General features: G+C 38.2%; 1 protein-coding gene across 1 annotated transcript; it reads right to left on the reverse strand.

Annotated features, from left to right (window-relative positions):
• Positions 1–13,445: 13,445 nt before the first annotated feature.
• On the reverse strand, positions 13,446–14,903 carry LOC124166481 (adipokinetic hormone/corazonin-related peptide receptor variant I-like). Its single transcript, XM_046544011.1, has one exon. The coding sequence runs from the start codon at positions 14,169–14,171 to the stop codon at positions 13,446–13,448; it is 726 nt and encodes a 241-aa protein (XP_046399967.1). The 5' UTR covers positions 14,172–14,903.
• Positions 14,904–21,278: the final 6,375 nt, after the last annotated feature.

Raw genomic sequence — 21,278 nt, forward strand, 5'->3', positions numbered from 1 at the left:
ATAATCACTGATACACTATTTCATGTTCCACAAAACCTTTTAATAATCTGACCTAGGTTTCGACTTGGTACAATATGTCATTCTCAAAAGTTAAAATACATGTTTGGTGATCTTATACTGTTTTCTTATACCTTATACTGTTTGATCTTATACCTTCAAATGACTTGTCTTTACCCCCCTTCACCTTTCCAAAACAGTATAAGAACATAAAACATGTATTTTATCTTTTGAGAATGACATATTGTACCAAGTCGAAACCTAGGTCAGACTATTATAAGGTTTTGTGGAACATGATATAGTATATCAGGGATTATGCTACCAAAAGCCAATTTAATTTGAAACTGGATCTCAAAAGTTTACATGCACCACAATATAGACATGCTAATATTGTTTAACCCCTCAAAAATATCATTTACCACTATCAGCAGCCAACCATTATTTTTCATAATTTAAAACCTGATTTATCTCTGTTTTCATGTATGTATGTAACAAAATGATCATGGCGTGACATTGTGCACTCTATGCTATGCTTTTGCGGTCTCTTGATGTCTTGCATACATTGCATTGCTTCATTACCCTCCAGACAATTTCATTTCCTATTCAGAGCCCAGACATCCCATTCTCCTATTTTCAATCATGTTGTGAGAAGTTTCCCCACCTCCCTCTTTCACCTTACAGCATGCAGTTATCCTTGGATGAAGGTAAAGTAGCGATTAGTGAAAGCCCTTCTTTCAACTATGGCACTGAGATTTCTATTTTGCACGGCAGGTATTGGAACATCAGCATGGGGATCTTGCAATTGTATGTGCTCTGGAACTGGCTCCCTCTGGCTGATGGCCACGTTGTGGAGCACAGCTCAAGCCAGTATTATTTTAGCTGATGTTTGAGTGGCTGTTCTCATTTTCATTGAGAGGCAGGGAAATCGCCTCTTCCATATCCCAAATGCCCTCTCCACTGCAGATCTGGTTGCAATGTGTGATGCATTGTACCTGAAAAAAATAAATAATATGTATACAACCGCTATCATTTCCATGAAATCATTTTGTCACTGCACATCACCCTTTTCAATAAAAGTTAGACAATTTATTTTTTCCTCTAACCAACCTATGCTCAGCTGGTGTGGCTGGGTTGCGCACTGGTGTGTAAAGGTATCTTAGCTATGCTATCTCCCAGCAATAAGCCATTGACTTCATCTCTGTTGAAGCGGAGACACAGTCAGCTGTTGTGGAAGATCCCAGCATCGTGTGTAGACCCAGGCCATCGACAAACAATATCCAAAATCTCCAGCCTGGGACCAGCAACCACCTGTTACATGCAGAGCAAAGCAAATATCACTTGTATTTGTTCTAATACTAAGGTAAATAATCATATCAAATCAACCCCAGGAAAGTGTGCCACTCGATACAAAAGTCTTCTTGCAGTGGCTAATTCCTCGTGTGATTGAAGAATCTTCACACCTTTGGCAGCTTCCCAGTAATTTCTGTACTAATAACCTGCAATTTAATTGGGTCAAATCATCAAACCAATGTATTGTATATTTTTAAAGAAGTATTAATCATTACATTTACGACGTAGTAACACAAGTTAAATTTAATTAGGTTTCCAACTCTATTGTTCTCTTTGACCAAGGCAAAAGATAAATGTAGAGAGATGATTCAGATTTGTGCACAAGGGCGTACCCAGGATAATGACTAGGGGGGCAAGCCATGGTCTAAATGGGGGGGAACCAAGATGTAATATTAGTGTATGAGATTATTTCCATGAAAAAATAGTTTTACTTTAGTTACATATATTGTGCGTATAATTTTTCACCGGTTTAAATAAAATTTGTTGAATGCTTTCGTTTAAATTCAGAATAGATTTTGTTTAAAGACTTGCGATTTTTTCTTCTGGGGGGGGGGGGGGAAGCTGCCCCTCGCTGGGTACGCCCATGATTGAGCTTAAATAAACAAAACAGCATGCCTTAATTAACTTCGACATTGTCGACTGAGCCAGTTCGTGGAAATCGCCAGAGACTATCTACAACAATGATAGAAACACATGATAATTATCTATGGCGTTTCGAAGAATATAAATGATATACTATGTAAACAGTTATCTGAAATTCGTAGAGTTGCACGTATGTAACACCTTTAGCTTATAATAAGTTAATATATAAATGCTTTCGTCAACTAATATAATTTGCGCGTGGTGTTTCATGATTATTAGTTATACAGTGACCGCGAGAAGAATAAAAGCAATAATGTACGTAACAAAAAATATCAATGCACTACTACACCACTACAAATATGTTAGGAAAAGTATTTAAATCACTCACCTGAAAACTGTCCGTGGAATAAAACCTTAGGAAAGCAAGCAATTATAATAACCTTGGGTCAGGAACGCCTCTCAAGTCGGCGTTATCCCGGCCGTAGCATCGGAAGTAACACGTCGGTTATATTTACTTTTTGAAACCTGTACCTGACGAAGAATTCCTCGTTCGTGTACCAATCTAGTGGATTGTCTCCATCCGCTAGACGGATTCTGGGTGCATATACGAAGGCATCTTCCTCAATATGACCCAAAAACTCTTCCAGATCGTATTAATCCTTCACATTCGGGAAAGCATCCATCTTCTCACAATGGCGGAAGACACCTCAAACGCTTTGAGCCGACAACAATCTAACCTCAAAGTTTGAGTCGAGGCTGGCTTCAAAATTCGACGTTTTTGAGGTTGAGGTCGGTTTTATGATATCGCATCTCCTCCTCCTGACGACAATGAGGTGGAGGCCGGCTTCGAGGGGACTTTTATGATACGGGCCTAAGTCTGGAGCCTTAGAAAAGGCGAGAGATACGACGTCGTAGGGAAAAGAGGAGATGTTTGAATATCAGGTGAGGATCTTAGCCGCAATGCTTCGATTAACTAATATACTTAAAAGATATGTCATGAACTTGATCGGCTCAACAACATCAAGTCGGTCGAATAACCTAATCTCGGATACCTTTCCTCATCATTTGTGAAACTAGGTATGAATTTTTTGAAAAGATATTCTCCTCTAGCTAGAAAGAATCTCCTCTACCTAGAAAAGCTATCTCCTTTTACGAAACCTCTGGCTGCCCTTACACCATATTCAAAGCTTGCTTCTCGGTCAATTTGAGCTCTAATACCGGAAAAACTTTGATTCACTTCCTCATAATATGGCATTAATGCTTATGACCTGTCAGAGAGTTTTTACCAGTTCCGTTCTCCGACAAACTTAACGTAAGAGAATAAAAATAAAAATGAATTCTGAAACAAATGAAATGGAGTTTCTTTATCCTTGTTTCATCCGTCATCCTTCATCCATCCATTTTTGGAGCTTGAAAATAAAGTATTGTTCCTAATTCTTCCACAGCAACCCTCAATTTTTCCAACGCACGAGTATACCCAGTTAGCGAAAACTATTCTTTCAGGAGTTATTTGCTGATGTATGGCGACATACAATAAACACATCGCAGCATTCCAAGTCATTTTAGCAGTAAACTCCAAGTACAACATCAAAAAATTGAGAATTCTTGCACTATGAACGTGAAGTCAGAAAAAAGAGCTGCGGAGAAATCCAACGTACGAAAAAATTAAGAAATTCCTATTCTTTATATGAAAGAATACCCGGTCTGAGTATGAAAATTATCATTGTCACATTTCTATACCTACACATCGCAAATAATGTATCAATATCATTCAGTATTCGTAATTCTCGAAACCCTCTGGAGATAAACATTACCGCAGTTGATATGCAGCTGTGCACGCTATACAGAGAATTTCGAAGGCGAAAATATAATAAGGGTTTAGCACATTTTTTCCATCATACGACAATTTTTCTCTCGCCCGAGTTGAGATGGTCTCGAACGAATAGCTAAAAGTAACAAAATATCTCTTCAGAACTATCGCATCATGCTTCACTACCGCTATTCTGTCAAACAATTTTAGTTCTAAGACGCCTAAATCCCTAAGCTGCCCTACATTCAAGCGACGATACGAAATTGAGGACTGAGTGAAAAACTCGCGGTGGAAAATATATATATTCCCGAGGCTTCTCTGGAATACCGTCGCGCTGGGACTATAAAAGTGAGAAAGACGTTTGCCAAGTGACATCCCAAACACTCGGTTTCGTCTTCTGCAATTCAAGGGTTCGCGTTTTGGCTCAAGGCGCATGTTGATACATGGATGATGGAAGCGATAAGAAATTCAATCATATGAATACAATATGGCGCACAAGGATCGAAATTCACCTAAAGCATTCACCATTCTCAGCACTGCCTTTATAGCTTTTAGGGCAATTACTGGTTACCATTTCAGTAAACCCCAACAAAAAATGATTCCGATTACAGAAAGTGCATCAATAATAGAACAGTCCGGTAAATTCTTCCAAAACTGATATTTTGAGATACCTACTTATTGACTTTAACACACGCAAAAAGTAAACACTGAAATAGAAATGAGTAAACAGTACGAAAACAGGGTACATTAGGAAAATCATTAGACGTCGGGACCAAAAATGGCTGTATCGAATTAGTACCGCCTTTGGTTTATGAAAATTATAGAAGAGTGGTTTTTAATCATGGCCATAAATTTTCCTTGACTTACATTCTCATACTTAGCCGTAATGCGAACTCAAGGAGTAATAATCTTTCGATTTAGGCAACAAAAAAATAATAGGAAACCACTCTATTTCTCAAGCAATCTAAGCCTAGCGGTCGCACAGTACTAGGGTTCACCGGGTACAGCCTGGTCTGGGTAAAATAGGAGCTTACGCACCTACAGCCGTCTACCGTTACCTCCAACAAAGAGCTTAGGGCGAGAATATGTGCGCTGCTGCGATGCAGGCTGCTAGCAGGTAGCAGAGTACCCTACTAGGAGGTAGCGATTGGCTTAAATAAGGATTATTAATACGTTATCAATCGAAGGAAACTTTCTAACCCAAATCAATTTTAATAGGTGGGTTTTAAGAAATGTTTCCCTGAGGTCTGTGCCTCATGCATGCATTGATAATCTCAGACGATGAAAAACTCCTGACTACTCGTATAGAAACTAGGTCCATGTGACGTCACGTGGAGTGGCATCGCATGGGCGCTAATCTGGCCTTTTTCAAATGCGGTTAAAATTGACCATTGCCATTCGTCTAAACTAGGATTTCTAAAACCAAATAATTTGTATAGGAATCTGCCCTATTGAGAATGGATATCTTTACCAGCGACACGGTTAACATTATACTAGAGCCCAAATATATTTCCAGGACCGACAGAAGCGATAGATTAAGAGAGATATTTTCCCGAACGGATAGTTATGGGAATTCGTTTTTCCCCCGAACCATAAAGGACTTTAATAAATGCCAGTGATAATTTCGTTAGAGCATTTCCTTTTAATTTGCAAGTGGCTGGTGTCCTAACACCCCCTGCCGCACGTCATTTAGCGGGGTAGTATGTAGATGTAGTCGAGGATAAACACAAAACGACGACAGGTACGGATAAGCTTATATTTCCGGCTGGGTGCTGGGGTCATCGCATTCTTTGTAGCTCCAAATTCTCAGACGCCGTTCAGACACTTCGTGGGCATTAGGCAAGAAAAAAAAGGTCTCGATAAGCTTGCTGACGCTGCACTTGACTTCCTCCATTCCAGACGATTAGCATGTGCGTACCTTATCACTCGCAAGGCCAAGGTCAGCTAACCAAGTCTGGGAATTCATACCAACTTAAGTGGCGTGCATTTCACCGGACGTGGATCATCAATCTTTTCTGATATCTGCAACTACATGCTACTCCGCAAGCAGCCTCAACAGGCAATTAGCGGGTGGTGATAGGACACAAAACAAAAGTTACAACTATAACGCGTTTGAAAGAAGTTAAGGTGATTTCACTACGGGATAATGTTAATTAAAGCTCTTCATTATATTAGGAGGAAAAATTCATATACCTACCCTTGACAAAATTTCTCTCCTATGTTCTCGTTTCCCAAGACACAGAATATAAAATTGTCTACGTAGGTAGGTAAGGTATTTGGAGGAGGCGACCGACAGCTAAGGTCATTTGCGCCATGAGGGATGGGTGTGGAAGGAAGGGTGGAGAGAAACCCGGCGTCCGCGTTAGCCTGCTCTTAACGAAAGGCTCCAAGGGGACCACGGCTTAACGTCCTATCCGACGGACGGAGTGTTGCGCTTGAAATGTCCTCCACACAACATTCAAGCAGGGATCGGGCAGTCTCTGAAAATTCTCTGCCACTGCCGGGATTTGAACCCGAGCCCGCCGGGTGGGAAGCCACCACACCAACCCGATCCCCAATTGTCTATGTTTCCCTCAAAGTCTATGTAGTATAATAGTGTAATATATAGAGTAATAACAGAGTAATAATATAAAGTATATCGTATAGTATAATATATAGTGCATAGTATAATAATTTACATTGAAAATAAAGAAATAAAAACTTTGAAAGGTTCACTGTTATTTAATTATGGGCCTTCTTGCGAATTCACGGTTATTTATATTATTATAATTATCCAATGTGGAAAGGTTTCACAGAGTAAAGCCTGACGTTATCAGTTATAATAATATATAGTATAATTTATAGAGTAAAAGTGTAATATATGTTGCAATAGTTAAGGTTTCTCTCTCGAGAGAATATCTAATTCGAGTTGCATGAGAAGTAGATTATATTTTTCGTAATTTTGTGTTTTATCTACCGTGGAATCATACAAAAGCATCCAATTATTTTAGCTCCCCCCCAACAACAACAATTTTATGCATAGATTTTTTTACGTTTCTTTTTCTCGGCGACCTTTAAGTCATGTTACACCTGCGTCTTAAATATAATATAATCAAATTCGAGACGTAAACAAGTGATCGTTGGCAAAATGAGAGTAGGAGCGGAGACAGATTCATAATTACTATCAGAATCAAATTAAAATCAGCTTCTAACTCGAAGAAATTTTGACTTCTTAAAAAAATAAAAAAAAATAAAAAGATTTTCTTTAGAAGAGCATGCATTAAATTATTCCGAGGCATGTAAATACTCGAAAAAATACTTTTATTCAGAAAACTTTCAATACTTCAGAGTAAACTCCCTGTCACTGTTAGTTACTTCCATGAAATGTTCAACTAGGGGACTGTATTGCTAAAAATGTCATATCTATCCACTCACCCGGTTTCAAGTCTCTCTCGAGCAATTTTTAGGTGGAATGCATGAGAATATTTTTATTTATAGGTTATTTATAGTATCACACAGGTAGTTTCACCAGATTAACAAGAAAAGTATCGGAGTAAGTTGACGATGTCAGCATGAATGTTTTTATACGGTAGGCTCGATGAAAATTACACACCCAAAAATGCTACGAATTATATAGCTGGGGTCAAATAGTTGCTCTGCAAGCCAGGCTAAACGATAAATATTGTCTAAAAATGTGAAATATTAAAGCAGAATGATTGGAAATATTAGCTTTCAAGGCACCGTAATAAATATTCTAAATTAAATGCACCGCTTACAACAGGAATTTTTACATGCGAGTAAATTGAACCAATAAATGCCACAAAACTGCTCAATAGAGTTATACTCGAGTTTATTTTACAGGTGTTAATTTCGTCTATGACTTAAAGCTGACATAGCTAAAAATTATTAAATCATTTTATTTTCTTTGCCTCATTTAATTTTTATTGCTTTTTCAAGAAGTATTATTAAAAAATTCAGTTTGTAAACTCTTAACATCCCTCACAAGCTCGTTACAGCCTTGGATGTTACACAAGAACATTCCAAAGGCATTAAGATGTCCTTACATAAAGCTAACAATAGCATTATCCTCCGTGTAAGTCGCATTAAATTGTGTCCAAGAATCTTTTAGTATGCGTATTATTTTTATGACCGATTGGTGTGTATGTGGGAATCATCTTGCATGTTCCATGCTGGTGATTGTTTTGTTCGCTGTAAACACCCAAGAGGTGGCTCGCAGGGTATTATGTAGATGTGGAAAGAATACCAATGATAAGTAGGCATTTATTACATATTTGAATTTACAAGAACGAGTTTTTTAATTTGCTTTTAAAAGTTGCGCTACGCCACTACGCCAAATAAGTCCAGCTTTTGCTTTCCTTTCCAAAATTTGCTTTAACTTTTATTATGTAATACACGCATAGATTGTTTTATTTCTCATGCATTATAGGTTGTATTAGAATAAGTATTCAATTTTAAATAAAAGTTACAATAAAGGAGAATTCACTCATCATAGCTACACGACAATTCACTGCCATTGGAAGTAATCGGTTAATACCACGCCTCTTAAAACAGAGGGAAATTACGATATTTTATTAAAAATTCCATCTCGCTTCAATAGGAATAATATTATTTCCCACATTAGCCGTTTGTTCCCCACAAAGAGATTCATTTTCCATTAATGTAATTATTGGAAAATGAATGGAAAATTAATTCGTGTAAACAAACGATGAATTAGGAAATAATTAAAATAAAAACAATTTAATACGTTCAATCGAGCAATAAATAATGCGTAATAGGTGCAGACAATGAAAACTATACGATTGCGTACACTGATATAATTTGAGTAAGTATAGACAAATGTAATTCATTTCAAAATTTTGAGAAAATACAATACTCTAATTAATTATCCCGAAATTTATATTTTCAAAAGAAAGTTCAATTTGATAATGTACAGATACTTGCAGGGCTTTGGTTCGTTTCCGAATGAATGACAAACTTTCGAAACTCTCAAGCATAATGGTGAATGACGAATAAAAGCAAAACTCAGTCAGTTGTGATCATTCTATAGTAACACAAGTGTCACGGCGCGGCTAGGTGACGTATTTTTAATAGCTATTTCGGTCGATTGAATATATTAACAATTATAGTAAAACTATTTCTACAGTTTTACGCCATTCAAAAGACTTGGAAACACATAATCCTTGCCTAGAAACACCGACAAGTTGGCTATGTGATCGCTAGAGGCATGCCGAGGGATGATGTCAACTACAGTGTAATTTAATTAATTAATAGAAGCGGGCGTAACTTGGTGGATATCCATAATCGCAGGAATAGAAGGATCAACAACTTTGCTATTTCTATGAGGAAATAGCAAAGTTGTTGATCCTTTTATTCCTGCAGTATAATTATTTTGAGAGGCTGATACTTCGTGGAATTCCATGATAAAGGAAAAAAACGCTCTTTAACTTAGATGGTAATATAATATCTCAACCTTATTTTTTAGTGGAATTGCAAGGCATTCTTTCTCCCTTTTTTTGCTGTGAAAGCATGAAAATTGGTGTCCAATCCTGAGCGGGCGAGGCATTGCAAATGCCTGCATAGTAAAGTGAATCTTCCAAACTAATGTAGCATATTTTCAGTATAGTTGTTATGCTATGAAGCAAAATATCTTATTATTACTGCTATTTCTTGCTGGTGTATATTTTCATCATTCGAGGAACGATGAGGGAAAATGGAAGCTGTAAAGTTTTAGAGTGCGTGAAAAATTGCAATAGAGGAAAAATCGATCATTTTTAATGCGTCTTTATGCAATTTTCGGGGACTAATCCCACCTTCTACCTATAAATCTACCTTCTTACCATACCTGTTCATGCTTTAGAATTTTTCAACACTATTAACCTTTAGGAGGCATGTAAATACGAGAATAATCTTTTTCATCCCGCCAAATTATCGATAAGTAATAAGAAATATGAGGGGGGAGCCCCCGAAAAATGGTTGGTGATAGGGAAAAACGGAGGTCATATACGTATTCAGGAGGTCATTTAACTTGAGAATCAGCCGAAATGGTACGATGGCCGATTTTCTTGCCATCCAGTGATATTAAAAGCACACAATTATTATCACCCGTGCTAAATGAATCACGAAATAAGCAATCACATGAGAAAAAATAAGTAAAATTCATCTGAGGGTCACTTACACACCCAATAACATTTTTTTTCGAAATCATCAAAGGAGTTCAAAATATATTGTTGTCTACAAAATGAACAGCGCACATTAAAGTAGAACCACAAATAAGAGCAAACCAGACGGAAAATATTACGCTAAGTACCCCGTAACTTTAATGAGGCTCAGAATTATTTGGCCCTGACTGAAAACATGCGCTTGGATTTAAAGTAAAAAAACATGAAAAATAGCTATTAGCCGACAAGCTTAAGAATACACAAGATTACAATGATTAAACGTTGAGAAAGTAAAATTCATTATTTTCGATGTACATTACTGCCATGTTGTAACAACTCAATGTGCAAGAAGTGATTCATGTGACAAAAAATTTCGTCGGAGTAATACTTTACTGCTATAGTATGGTAAATTATATATTTACACTTGATTCGATCTCGTTAAAAAGCCAAAATGAGAGTAGCAATTTAAGCACGTAGGAATAATTATTTATAAGGGAAGTACTAACAATGGTTTTGACAAATCGGTGGTCATCATTGAGATGTTTCCCAACCACATTTCTAAAGAACCACAAGTAGATAATACATTACGTAACAAGAAATCCATCTTTTTAAAGATTCACGCTGAATTTTGTGAACGGAATGGCTTCAGTCATATGAAAATATGCGATAATTCAGAGCCATCTCTTGGATTTTTGGTAGAATATGATAAATGACTAGAATGCATTTTGGAATTTCATATGCACAGTGCACGGTACATAAAAGAATAAAAATGGAACGTCCACCGTGAAGCAGTAAGTGCGAGATGCCACCAAGTATTCATCGATCTGTGCAATGCGATACTATAACAAACAGACCTTCGTAGAAAGCCAAAATTTACAGTAGTTAAGTAATGAAAATAAGTTAATGTAAGCGAGGTTATGATCAAACTCATTCAAGATTCACTGCGGAGAAATAAAGGTGAAAAAAATCATTAAAAATATTTACGTGAAAACACTGCAGTGAAAATGCATAACGAGCAAAGCGTGCAAAAAGAACAAGAAAAACATGCAACCAATGGTAAAGGAGAGTGCCGAAGTTAATTTCACAAATTTCTTAAATTTTAATATCCTCGGTTACGCGATGGAAGAATGATTTCTTACATGTCGTGGAAGGTTACTGCGGAATTTCACCGGTTCAGTTTCTCCAACACTATCTCAGCCGACGTTTCGATGCACGATTTGTCCGTTGTCATGCCCTGATGTCGAAGGACAACTCGCACATCGAAAAGTCGCGTCGGAATATGGTAGTTTCCTTCATCAAAGAAAACGAAAGGCATCGATTGCGATTCGTCACCCACCATTCGTGTATTCATAATATACAAATTATTTGGTTTTAGAAATCCCAGTTTAGACAAATGGCACGATCAATCTCTTTGAAAAAGACCAGATTAGGGCCCATGCGATTCCACTCCACGTGACGTCACAGGGACCTAGTTTCTATACGAGTAGATAGGAGTTTTACATTGTCTGAGATTACCAATGCATGCATGAGGCACAGAGCTCAGGGAAACATCTCTTAATAATCACCTATTAAAACTGCCTATGGTCGGAAAGATTTCTTCGTTTGATAGGGTATTAATAATCCTTATTGAAGCCAAGCGCTACCTGCTAGCAGCCTGCAACGGATCAGCGCTCAAAGCCTCGCCCCAAGGTCACCTCAAACAGCCACGGCGGGAACCAGAATGACGTCACACGGGCTTTTCCCAGCATTGATACTTAGCCGTCGCGTTTTCTTGCGCTTGAAAATTGTCACTTTTCCTTTAATCGCGGAAAATAGATATCGTCATTAAAAATCTAAATCGTGAAATACGTACTCCAGGAGTAATAATATTTCGATTTAGGCAATAAAAAAAGAATAGGAAACCACCCTATTCCTGAATTCTCGTTGGAATTCCCGAGTAACCTTCCACGATTCTACACGCCAGGAAAGCTTGCCATCACACTTCTTAAATGTCCACGTTCGGCATTTTATATCCTATTTTTCTCTTCGCCTTCCCATTCTAATAAATAACCGCAATGCGAAGGCTAATTCCTTTGAAATTTACGTAAATCACCACGATATCAAAATGTAACCATGATCATAACGTCACAATGATTATTACAATTATTTTCAAGATTCCATATAACGATACTAGATAACGTTAGCTATACCACGAAATCCTGTACAGCTTCGAAAGCATTGTAGGCCGAAGGCGAATTCTTTGCTTTAAAAAGACGACACTCTGAGTATCAACGCAATAAACCATCCGTAGCATGAAAAACATGAGTATTTTCTACACAACGTCCTATCTCGAAGTTTGTAGACGATATTACGGAATATTCTGACCACAAAATTCAAATGAATTCTATAGAATACGTTTTTCAACCTAGAGGGCAACGAAGAAACAAAAATCAACGTAAAATATTCACCGAAAGACAATATATTGCAAGTTTATTACAGAGTATCCTTTTCTCCTCCATCAAAAACAATGCAAGCAAGGGCGGATCCAGAATTTTTTGGGGGGAGGGGAACACAAGGGTCTCACAGGCAAACGGTCTTCTCATTCTTTAAAGAAAAAATACAATAATTACTTTACGGAATATCCTAATTTATTATGAAATTCGTTAAGATGAAATGAAATGATCGAGGCTCCGTAATACACAAATCCAAACTAAATTAATGATAACCGTATTTAATATTTTGTCTATTTTTTTAGCCAATGGGAGGGGGTGCACGTGCCACCGTTTCCCCCCCCCCCCCCCATAAGTCCGCCTATGACAGTAAGCGTGCGATTCCTTTTTCATAGAGGTATTAAATACGAGAAGTAAGTAAGAAGTGGTTCGAAACAGAATGGTAAACGGTTCTGTAGGGATCGTTTGGTTTCACGTTGTGCGGATGAGGCATGCGAAGAGAAAGATATCGAGGTTCATGCGGGGACAGGATCCGGAGCTTTTGGTAAACATACTGAGATACAGAGCAGGTGGCTCTAGTACACCTAAAGGTGTGATATGATGCAAAATCCATTTATTAAGATATAAAACGCGTTTAAATAGAAAATTATGGAAGAAAATATTCATTATGAAAGGAAGGAAAAGTAGCACGCTGCATTTGAAGATAAAGAAAGCAGCGGTGATTTATTCATCACCATATGAAATTAGTTAAACACCTCAGTCCTAGCGTACTGCATATATGTAATACATCGAAGTTTGATTTTTTTGGCTTGGCTAAGGTAAATTTCGTTATTGCAGCTAGTTCAGTGCTTCCTATTTATTCATCACAAATAAATAATAATTAATAATAATAATTTTCAATAAATATGTATAAAGTTAACCCCTGATGATGGTTTTAAATGAACAGAAACGTTGGCTATAACTTGTTTGCATAACATACGTTGACCTAAACTCCGGGAAATATTTTAACATGTATCCACTGTATCTCCCAAACATTTCGTCGTAAGGGGTTGCGACTCATTGGTCGCCGGCTGTGGACTATCGCTTCCTCGCGATTTCCTCGAAGAAAGGGGATTCAAATCACACCAAAATAACGGAAGGTGTTTCACAGAATAATTGACTGACCTGTGGTATGCTGAGGAGGCAGCTGATGATCCAGACGACGCCGATGTACCTGTTGCACCGCTTGGCCGTCAGGGATCGCATCGGGTATCTCACGGCTATGAACCTGTCGACTGCGATGAGGACGAGCACGAAAGTGGACAGGTAGAGCGAGAACATCTGCATGAACTTGAACACCTTGCAGGCCAGGTTCCCGGCCGTCCACTCCACCGTACAGATCCAACCGGCCTCTCCGGCGATGCAGAACACGGTGACGAACAAGTCCGACACGGAGAGGTGAAGGATGAGCGTGTATACGGTGCTCCAATTATGTTTACGGCTACGCTCGATGGAGAAGATGGTAGCCGCGTTTCCGAGCAACGACAGCACAGCCAGGACGCCCAGCACAGAGGCGCGAACCAGGGAGGAGCGGGTGAAGACCGGGGCGTGGTCCAGGCACATCACCACCGTGCTGTTGTTGTAGAAGCGGGCGATAGCCATCGTGAGGGCTTCCGGAGCTGTTGGTATCTCACTCGCTACGGCATCCTCGCCCGCCTCCATCGTACTGTTCGTCAGCAGGTGCAACAGCCACTGGCACCCGTCGACGGGAAGGACCCAAGAGGTCCCGGACCACTCGAAGCCTCCCTCGGACATGAACTGAGTCAGATTGTCCGCGGAGAAAGATACTTCGCCTGGCAAAGACATTTTGGGGGATTTTTTTTATACGCACACGTACTTGCTTGAGTAAAGCTATATTATGGGGATTTCCTATTACCCCGACAGCACACTAATATTTATCACATTATCGAAGTAAGCTTGAGAAGACACCACCGAATAACCACAAAAAAGACACTAAGAAATAAATTGTTTTCATTATATTTTCACCCCAAAATATTCTTTCAGGAAATGGTTCTGATCCCCTGGTAACCTACCAATAAATAACTGCGTTACGAGGGCGAATTACTTTGGAATTTCTATAAATCACTACCTTATATAAACATAATCTTGATCAAAATGTCACAACGCTTGTTACACTTATTTTCCAGATGCTGTTTAACGATTCTAGATATCGTTAACCATACCATAAGATCTGGTTCATCTTCGTAACTTTTTAAAGCCGAATTCTTCGTTTTAAAAAGGAAGACACTTAACACATAAAACCACCCGAACTCACGTAAGGGTAATATGAGTCATTTTGACACAATTCCTTTCTTGAATATAGTTGACGATAATACGCAAGATTCTTAATACAACATTCATACGTTTTCTATGTTTTTCCAACCTAGAGGGCAATGAAGAAACTAGATATCAGCATAAAATAGTCCCCGAGAGAAACTATTTTGCAAGTTTATGAAAAAGCCTCCTTTTTTGGTTCCATTCTAAACACCAAAGAAGGGCTCTTATTCCGTGATACCCAATCGTTTGCTATTCTTTCAATGCTCGACCATTTCGGAAAACGATGACAAAACCATGAAATCAACGCTTAAAAGTCATGTAAGAAAATAATTTTGGAGTATAGTCACAAAAATTCATTCCTCAATAAATCAATTCACAACTATGTTCACGGTTCCTATATTGTGGACAAAAAAGGGACTAAAAACTAATGCGAAGCAACACGATTTTAACTTCATCTTTCGGAGGTAAACCGCAAACTAAAAACTTATCCACATTTTGCGAAGTCATCATGGCCCTTCATATCTTACGTCTCAAAACGTTTTAACAAAAGTCGCTCAAATCTTTCACGAGAATTTTTCGCCGAACTAAAGCCTTGGACACCCCATTATCACTCACACATCAGTCACATTCCCTAACCACCAAGCGTCGTTCCCAATCGCCGATAGAATAATCACAACACTGAAAAAAGTCAACATTTGCAGCAGCAAACATCTAGTCAGCCAAGAATTGGGGTAAGATTGAATGTTTCACACTTTTGCAACTTATTTAACGAAATACTTTAATGTTAATTCAGTGTAACGTCCACTGCAGAAGCAGGAGGTGCATGAAGGCGAAGACAAGGTAAATGCGCAAGCACCTATAGCACGACAAGTGACACGAAACATACCTTGCAAAACGCCGAACGAATTATTGGTGGCATAGAGAGTCGAGTTTTGCCTTCCGAAACCGCTCGGAAGATGCGGGCACTGTTTCACACGTCGGAGGCGATTACTGCGATTCTCCGGCCCTCTTTCTTCCCTTCCATTAACTTAGTTCCAGATTGACGATTATACTAACGCAAAACTATATCACCACGGTTTTGAACAACAACACACAACAACTCAGCGATTTCCACAAAGAGATTTAATTTTTAACTTTCGCACCTCTTTTACGATATCTCAGAACACTGTCATGACGGTTTCACTGAATGATCGTAAGCATACTAGATAGACAAACACTCAGTTGGATGAGAAATCAAATAATGATAAACCTTGGCAACACTATATCGTCAAAGTTGTTCATAGTAAGACACAACCAGTCGGCTTGAGGTCGGATGATAGATATCAGTTTCAAACAATTCACACTTCCGTAACGGTACCCTCGCACTGTTAATGGGTACGTATTGTTTATAAACAAACTTTTGACCGGATACGAAGTAAAATGGCACAAGTTGGCGACTAAAAATTTAGTCAATACGGACACTGTTTCGTAAACCGAGAGTTTGGTTTAGCACACATTCAGGCAGCGAAGTGGAGGATAATATATGCATGGAAAACTTCAAATTTTTCACCAATTCACCGACACACGAAAAGTTCGGCACACAACGTCCACAGAGATTGCACAATTGAGATGAGAGCGTCGACCCAACATTCATAAAATACAAGGCTGTCGGGGAACAAGCGTGACAACACTCCGAGCCCGAGATAGCGCGATGGCATTCGTCAGATACCTCACTATTCGGGCGATGCGGGCTATTCCACGCACGTCGGAGAGAACGTGTTTTTTTTTCGCGGAGTCAATTCGCGCGCGAGCCACCGGGTCCTCAAGGGTCCCCGGGCCTTTCCGGCATGTTTCCCGCGGAACCGTCTTCCTTCAACTGTCGTCCGCAGAGGCGATTCCCGCCCGCCCGCCGGGAGGGGAGGGGAAGAGTCGGCTCACCTCCCCTCCTATCAAAAACCTTACCCCCTCCCCTCGGATCCCCAAAGACACCGACTCTTTTTCGCGAGGGTAGGGGAAGGCAGGTATAGGTGGTATGGGTACAGTGGGAATGGGGTGAGGGAGATACACCTTATTTCGCTAGCGCGGTTTGGCGGGTTCTCGGAGAAGGTTGGGAGGACTTGAAGCCATAAAATTGGATAGAATGGACCGCTGACTGCTACACTTGATTTCCCGGTAGGCGAAAACCTCTTGATGCCCGAGATCTCAATGCTCTGGCTGGGAGCTATCGGGAGTCCAGATGCTCCGATTATTGTGACAAAAGTATTCTACGGTTTAAGGCAGGTATCTATGGAAAACTTAAGAAGTATTCTGTCCGCATTCCTTCTTTCATGTAATTCAATGTTTACAATTGTGGAGATTAGTACAAAAAATGGTTGAGAGGTGCACGATTCTACGGATTAAGGTAGGTTTCTATGGAAAACTTAGGAAGTATTCTGTCCACCTCCCATCTTTCATGTACTTCAATGTTTATAATTGTGGAGATTAGTACAGATAATGGTTGAGAGGTGCACGATTCTACGGATTAAGGTATTTTTCTATGGAAAATTTAAGAAGTATTCTGTCCGCCTCCCATCTTTCATGTACTTCAATGTTTATAATTGTGGAGATTAGTACAAATAATGGTTGAGAGGTGTACCATTCTACGGATTAAGGTATTTTTCTATGGAAAATTTAAGAAGTATTCTGTCCACCTCCCATCATTCATGTACTTCAATGTTTATAATTGTGGAGATTAGTGCAGATAATGGTTGAGAGGTGTACGATTCTACGGATTAAGGTATTTTTCTATGGAAAATTTAAGAAGTATTCTGTCCACCTCCCATCTTTCATGTACTTCAATGTTTATAATTGTGGAGATTAGTACAGATAATGGTTGAGAGGTGCACGATTCTACGGATTAAGGTATTTTTCTATGGAAAATTTAAGAAGTATTCTGTCCACCTCCCATCTTTCATGTACTTCAATGTTTATAATTGTGGAGATTAGTACAGATAATGGTTGAGAGGTGCACGATTCTACGGATTAAGGTATTTTTATATGGAAAATTTAAGAAGTATTCTGTCCACCTCCCATCATTCATGTACTTCAATGCTTATAATTGTGGAGATTAGTGCAGATAATGGTTGAGACTTGTACGATTCTACGGATTAAGGTATTTTTCTATGGAAAATTTAAGAAGTATTCTGTCCACCTCCCATCATTCATGTACTTCAATGTTTATAATTGTGGAGATTAGTACAGATAATGGTTGAGAGGTGCACGATTCTACGGATTAAGGTAGGTTTCTATGGATAACTTAGGAAGTATTCTGTCCACCTCCCATCATTCATGTACTTCAATGTTAATAATTGTGGAGATTAGTACAGATAATGGTTGAGAGGTGCACGATTCTACGGATTAAGGTATTTTTCTATGTAAAATTTAAGAAGTATTCTGTCCGCCTCCCATCTTTCATGTACTTCAATGTTTATAATTGTGGAGATTAGTACAGATAATGGTTGAGAGGTGTACCATTCTACGGATTAAGGTATTTTTCTATGGAAAATTTAAGAAGTATTCTGTCCACCTCCCATCATTCATGTACTTCAATGTTTATAATTGTGGAGATTAGTACAGATAATGGTTGAGAGGTGCACGATTCTACGGATTAAGGTATTTTTCTATGGAAAATTTAAGAAGTATTCTGTCCCCCTCCCATCTTTCATGTACTTCAATGTTTATAATTGTGGAGATTAGTGCAGATAATGGTTGAGAGGTGTACGATTCTACGGATTAAGGTATTTTTCTATGGAAAATTTAAGAAGTATTCTGTCCACCTCCCATCTTTCATGTACTTCAATGTTTATAATTGTGGAGATTAGTACAGATAATGGTTGAGAGGTGTACGATTCTACGGATTAAGGTATTTTTCTATGGAAAATTTAAGAAGTATTCTGTCCACCTCCCATCTTTCATGTACTTCAATGTTTATAATTGTGGAGATTAGTACAGATAATGGTTGAGAGGTGCACGATTCTACGGATTAAGGTATTTTTCTATGGAAAATTTAAGAAGTATTCTGTCCACCACCCATCTTTCATGTACTTCAATGTTTATAATTGTGGAGATTAGTACAGATAATGGTTGAGAGGTGCACGATTCTACGGATTAAGGTATTTTTATATGGAAAATTTAAGAAGTATTCTGTCCACCTCCCATCATTCATGTACTTCAATGCTTATAATTGTGGAGATTAGTGCAGATAATGGTTGAGACTTGTACGATTCTACGGATTAAGGTATTTTTCTATGGAAAATTTAAGAAGTATTCTGTCCACCTCCCATCATTCATGTACTTCAATTCTTATAATTGTGGAGATTAGTACAAAAAATGGTTGAGAGGTGCACGATTCTACGGATTAAGGTAGGTTTCTATGGATAACTTAGGAAGTATTCTGTCCACCTCACATCTTTCATGTACTTCAATGTTTATAATTGTGGAGATTAGTACAGATAATGGTTGAGAGGTGCACGATTCTACGGATTAAGGTATTTTTCTATGGAAAATTTAAGAAGTATTCTGTCCGCCTCCAATCTTTCATGTACTTCAATGTTTATAATTGTGGAGATTAGTACAGATAATGGTTGAGAGGTGTACGATTCTACGGATTAAGGTATTTTTCTATGGAAAATTTAAGAAGTATTCTGTCCACCTCCCATCATTCATGTACTTCAATGTTTATAATTGTGGAGATTAGTACAGATAATGGTTGAGAGGTGCACGATTCTACGGATTAAGGTATTTTTCTATGGAAAATTTAAGAAGTATTCTGTCCCCCTCCCATCTTTCATGTACTTCAATGTTTATAATTGTGGAGATTAGTGCAGATAATGGTTGAGAGGTGTACGATTCTACGGATTAAGGTATTTTTCTATGGAAAATTTAAGAAGTATTCTGTCCACCTCCCATCTTTCATGTACTTCAATGTTTATAATTGTGGAGATTAGTACAGATAATGGTTGAGAGGTGCACGATTCTACGGATTAAGGTATTTTTCTATGGAAAATATAAGAAGTATTCCGTCCACCTCCCATCATTCATGTACTTCAATGCTTATAATTGTGGAGATTAGTGCAGATAATGGTTGAGAGGTGTACGATTCTACGGATTAAGGTATTTTTCTATGGAAAATTTAAGAAGTATTCTGTCCACCTCCCATCATTCATGTACTTCAATGTTTATAATTGTGGAGATTAGTACAGATAATGGTTGAGAGGTGCACGATTCTACGGATTAAGGTATTTTTCTATGGAAAATTTAAGAAGTATTCTGTCCACCTCCCGTCTTTCATGTACTTCAATGTTTATAATTGTGGAGATTAGTACAGATAATGGTTGAGAGGTGTACCATTCTACGGATTAAGGTATTTTTCTATGGAAAATTTAAGAAGTATTCTGTCCACCTCCCATCATTCATGTACTTCAATGTTTATAATTGTGGAGATTAGTACAGATAATGGTTGAGAGGTGCACGATTCTACGGATTAAGGTATTTTTCTATGGAAAATTTAAGAAGTATTCTGTCCACCTCCCATCTTTCATGTACTTCAATGTTTATAATTGTGGAGATTAGTACAGATAATGGTTGAGAGGTGCACGATTCTACGGATTAAGGTATTTTTCTATGGAAAATATAAGAAGTATTCCGTCCACCTCCCATCATTCATGTACTTCAATGCTTATAATTGTGGAGATTAGTGCAGATAATGGTTGAGAGGTGTACGATTCTACGGATTAAGGTATTTTTCTATGGAAAATTTAAGAAGTATTCTGTCCACCTCCCATCTTTCATGTACTTCAATGTTTATAATTGTGGAGATTAGTACAGATAATGGTTGAGAGGTGTACCATTCTACGGATTAAGGTATTTTTCTATGGAAAATTTAAGAAGTATTCTGTCCACCTCCCATCATTCATGTACTTCAATGTTTATAATTGTGGAGATTAGTACAGATAATGGTTGAGAGGTGCACGATTCTACGGATTAAGGTATTTTTCTATGGAAAATTTAAGAAGTATTCTGTCCACCTCCCATCATTCATGTACTTCAATGCTTATAATTGTGGAGATTAGTGCAGATAATGGTTGAGAGGTGCACGATTCTACGGATTAAGGTATTTTTCTATGGAAAATTTAAGAAGTATTCTGTCCACCTCCCATCATTCATGTACTTCAATGTTTATAATTGTGGAGATTAGTACAGATAATGGTTGAGAGGTGCACGATTCTACGGATTAAGGTATTTTTCTATGGAAAATTTAAGAAGTATTCTGTCCACCTCCCATCTTTCATGTACTTCAATGTTTATAATTGTGGAGATTAGTACAGATAATGGTTGAGAGGTGCACGATTCTACGGATTAAGGTATTTTTATATGGAAAATTTAAGAAGTATTCTGTCCACCTCCCATCATTCATGTACTTCAATGCTTATAATTGTGGAGATTAGAGCAGATAATGGTTGAGACTTGTACGATTCTACGGATTAAGGTATTTTTCTATGGAAAATTTAAGAAGTATTCTGTCCACCTCCCATCATTCATGTACTTCAATGCTTATAATTGTGGAGATTAGTACAAAAAATGGTTGAGAGGTGCACGATTCTACGGATTAAGGTAGGT

Source organism: Ischnura elegans, chromosome 10, assembly GCF_921293095.1.
Source record: "Ischnura elegans chromosome 10, ioIscEleg1.1, whole genome shotgun sequence".
Classification (NCBI taxonomy): domain Eukaryota; kingdom Metazoa; phylum Arthropoda; class Insecta; order Odonata; family Coenagrionidae; genus Ischnura; species Ischnura elegans.

Coding starts and splice junctions, on each gene's coding strand:
- LOC124166481 (XM_046544011.1), bottom strand. CDS start 14,171: ATGTCTTTGCCAGGCGAAGTATCTTTCTCCGCGGACAATCTGACTCAG.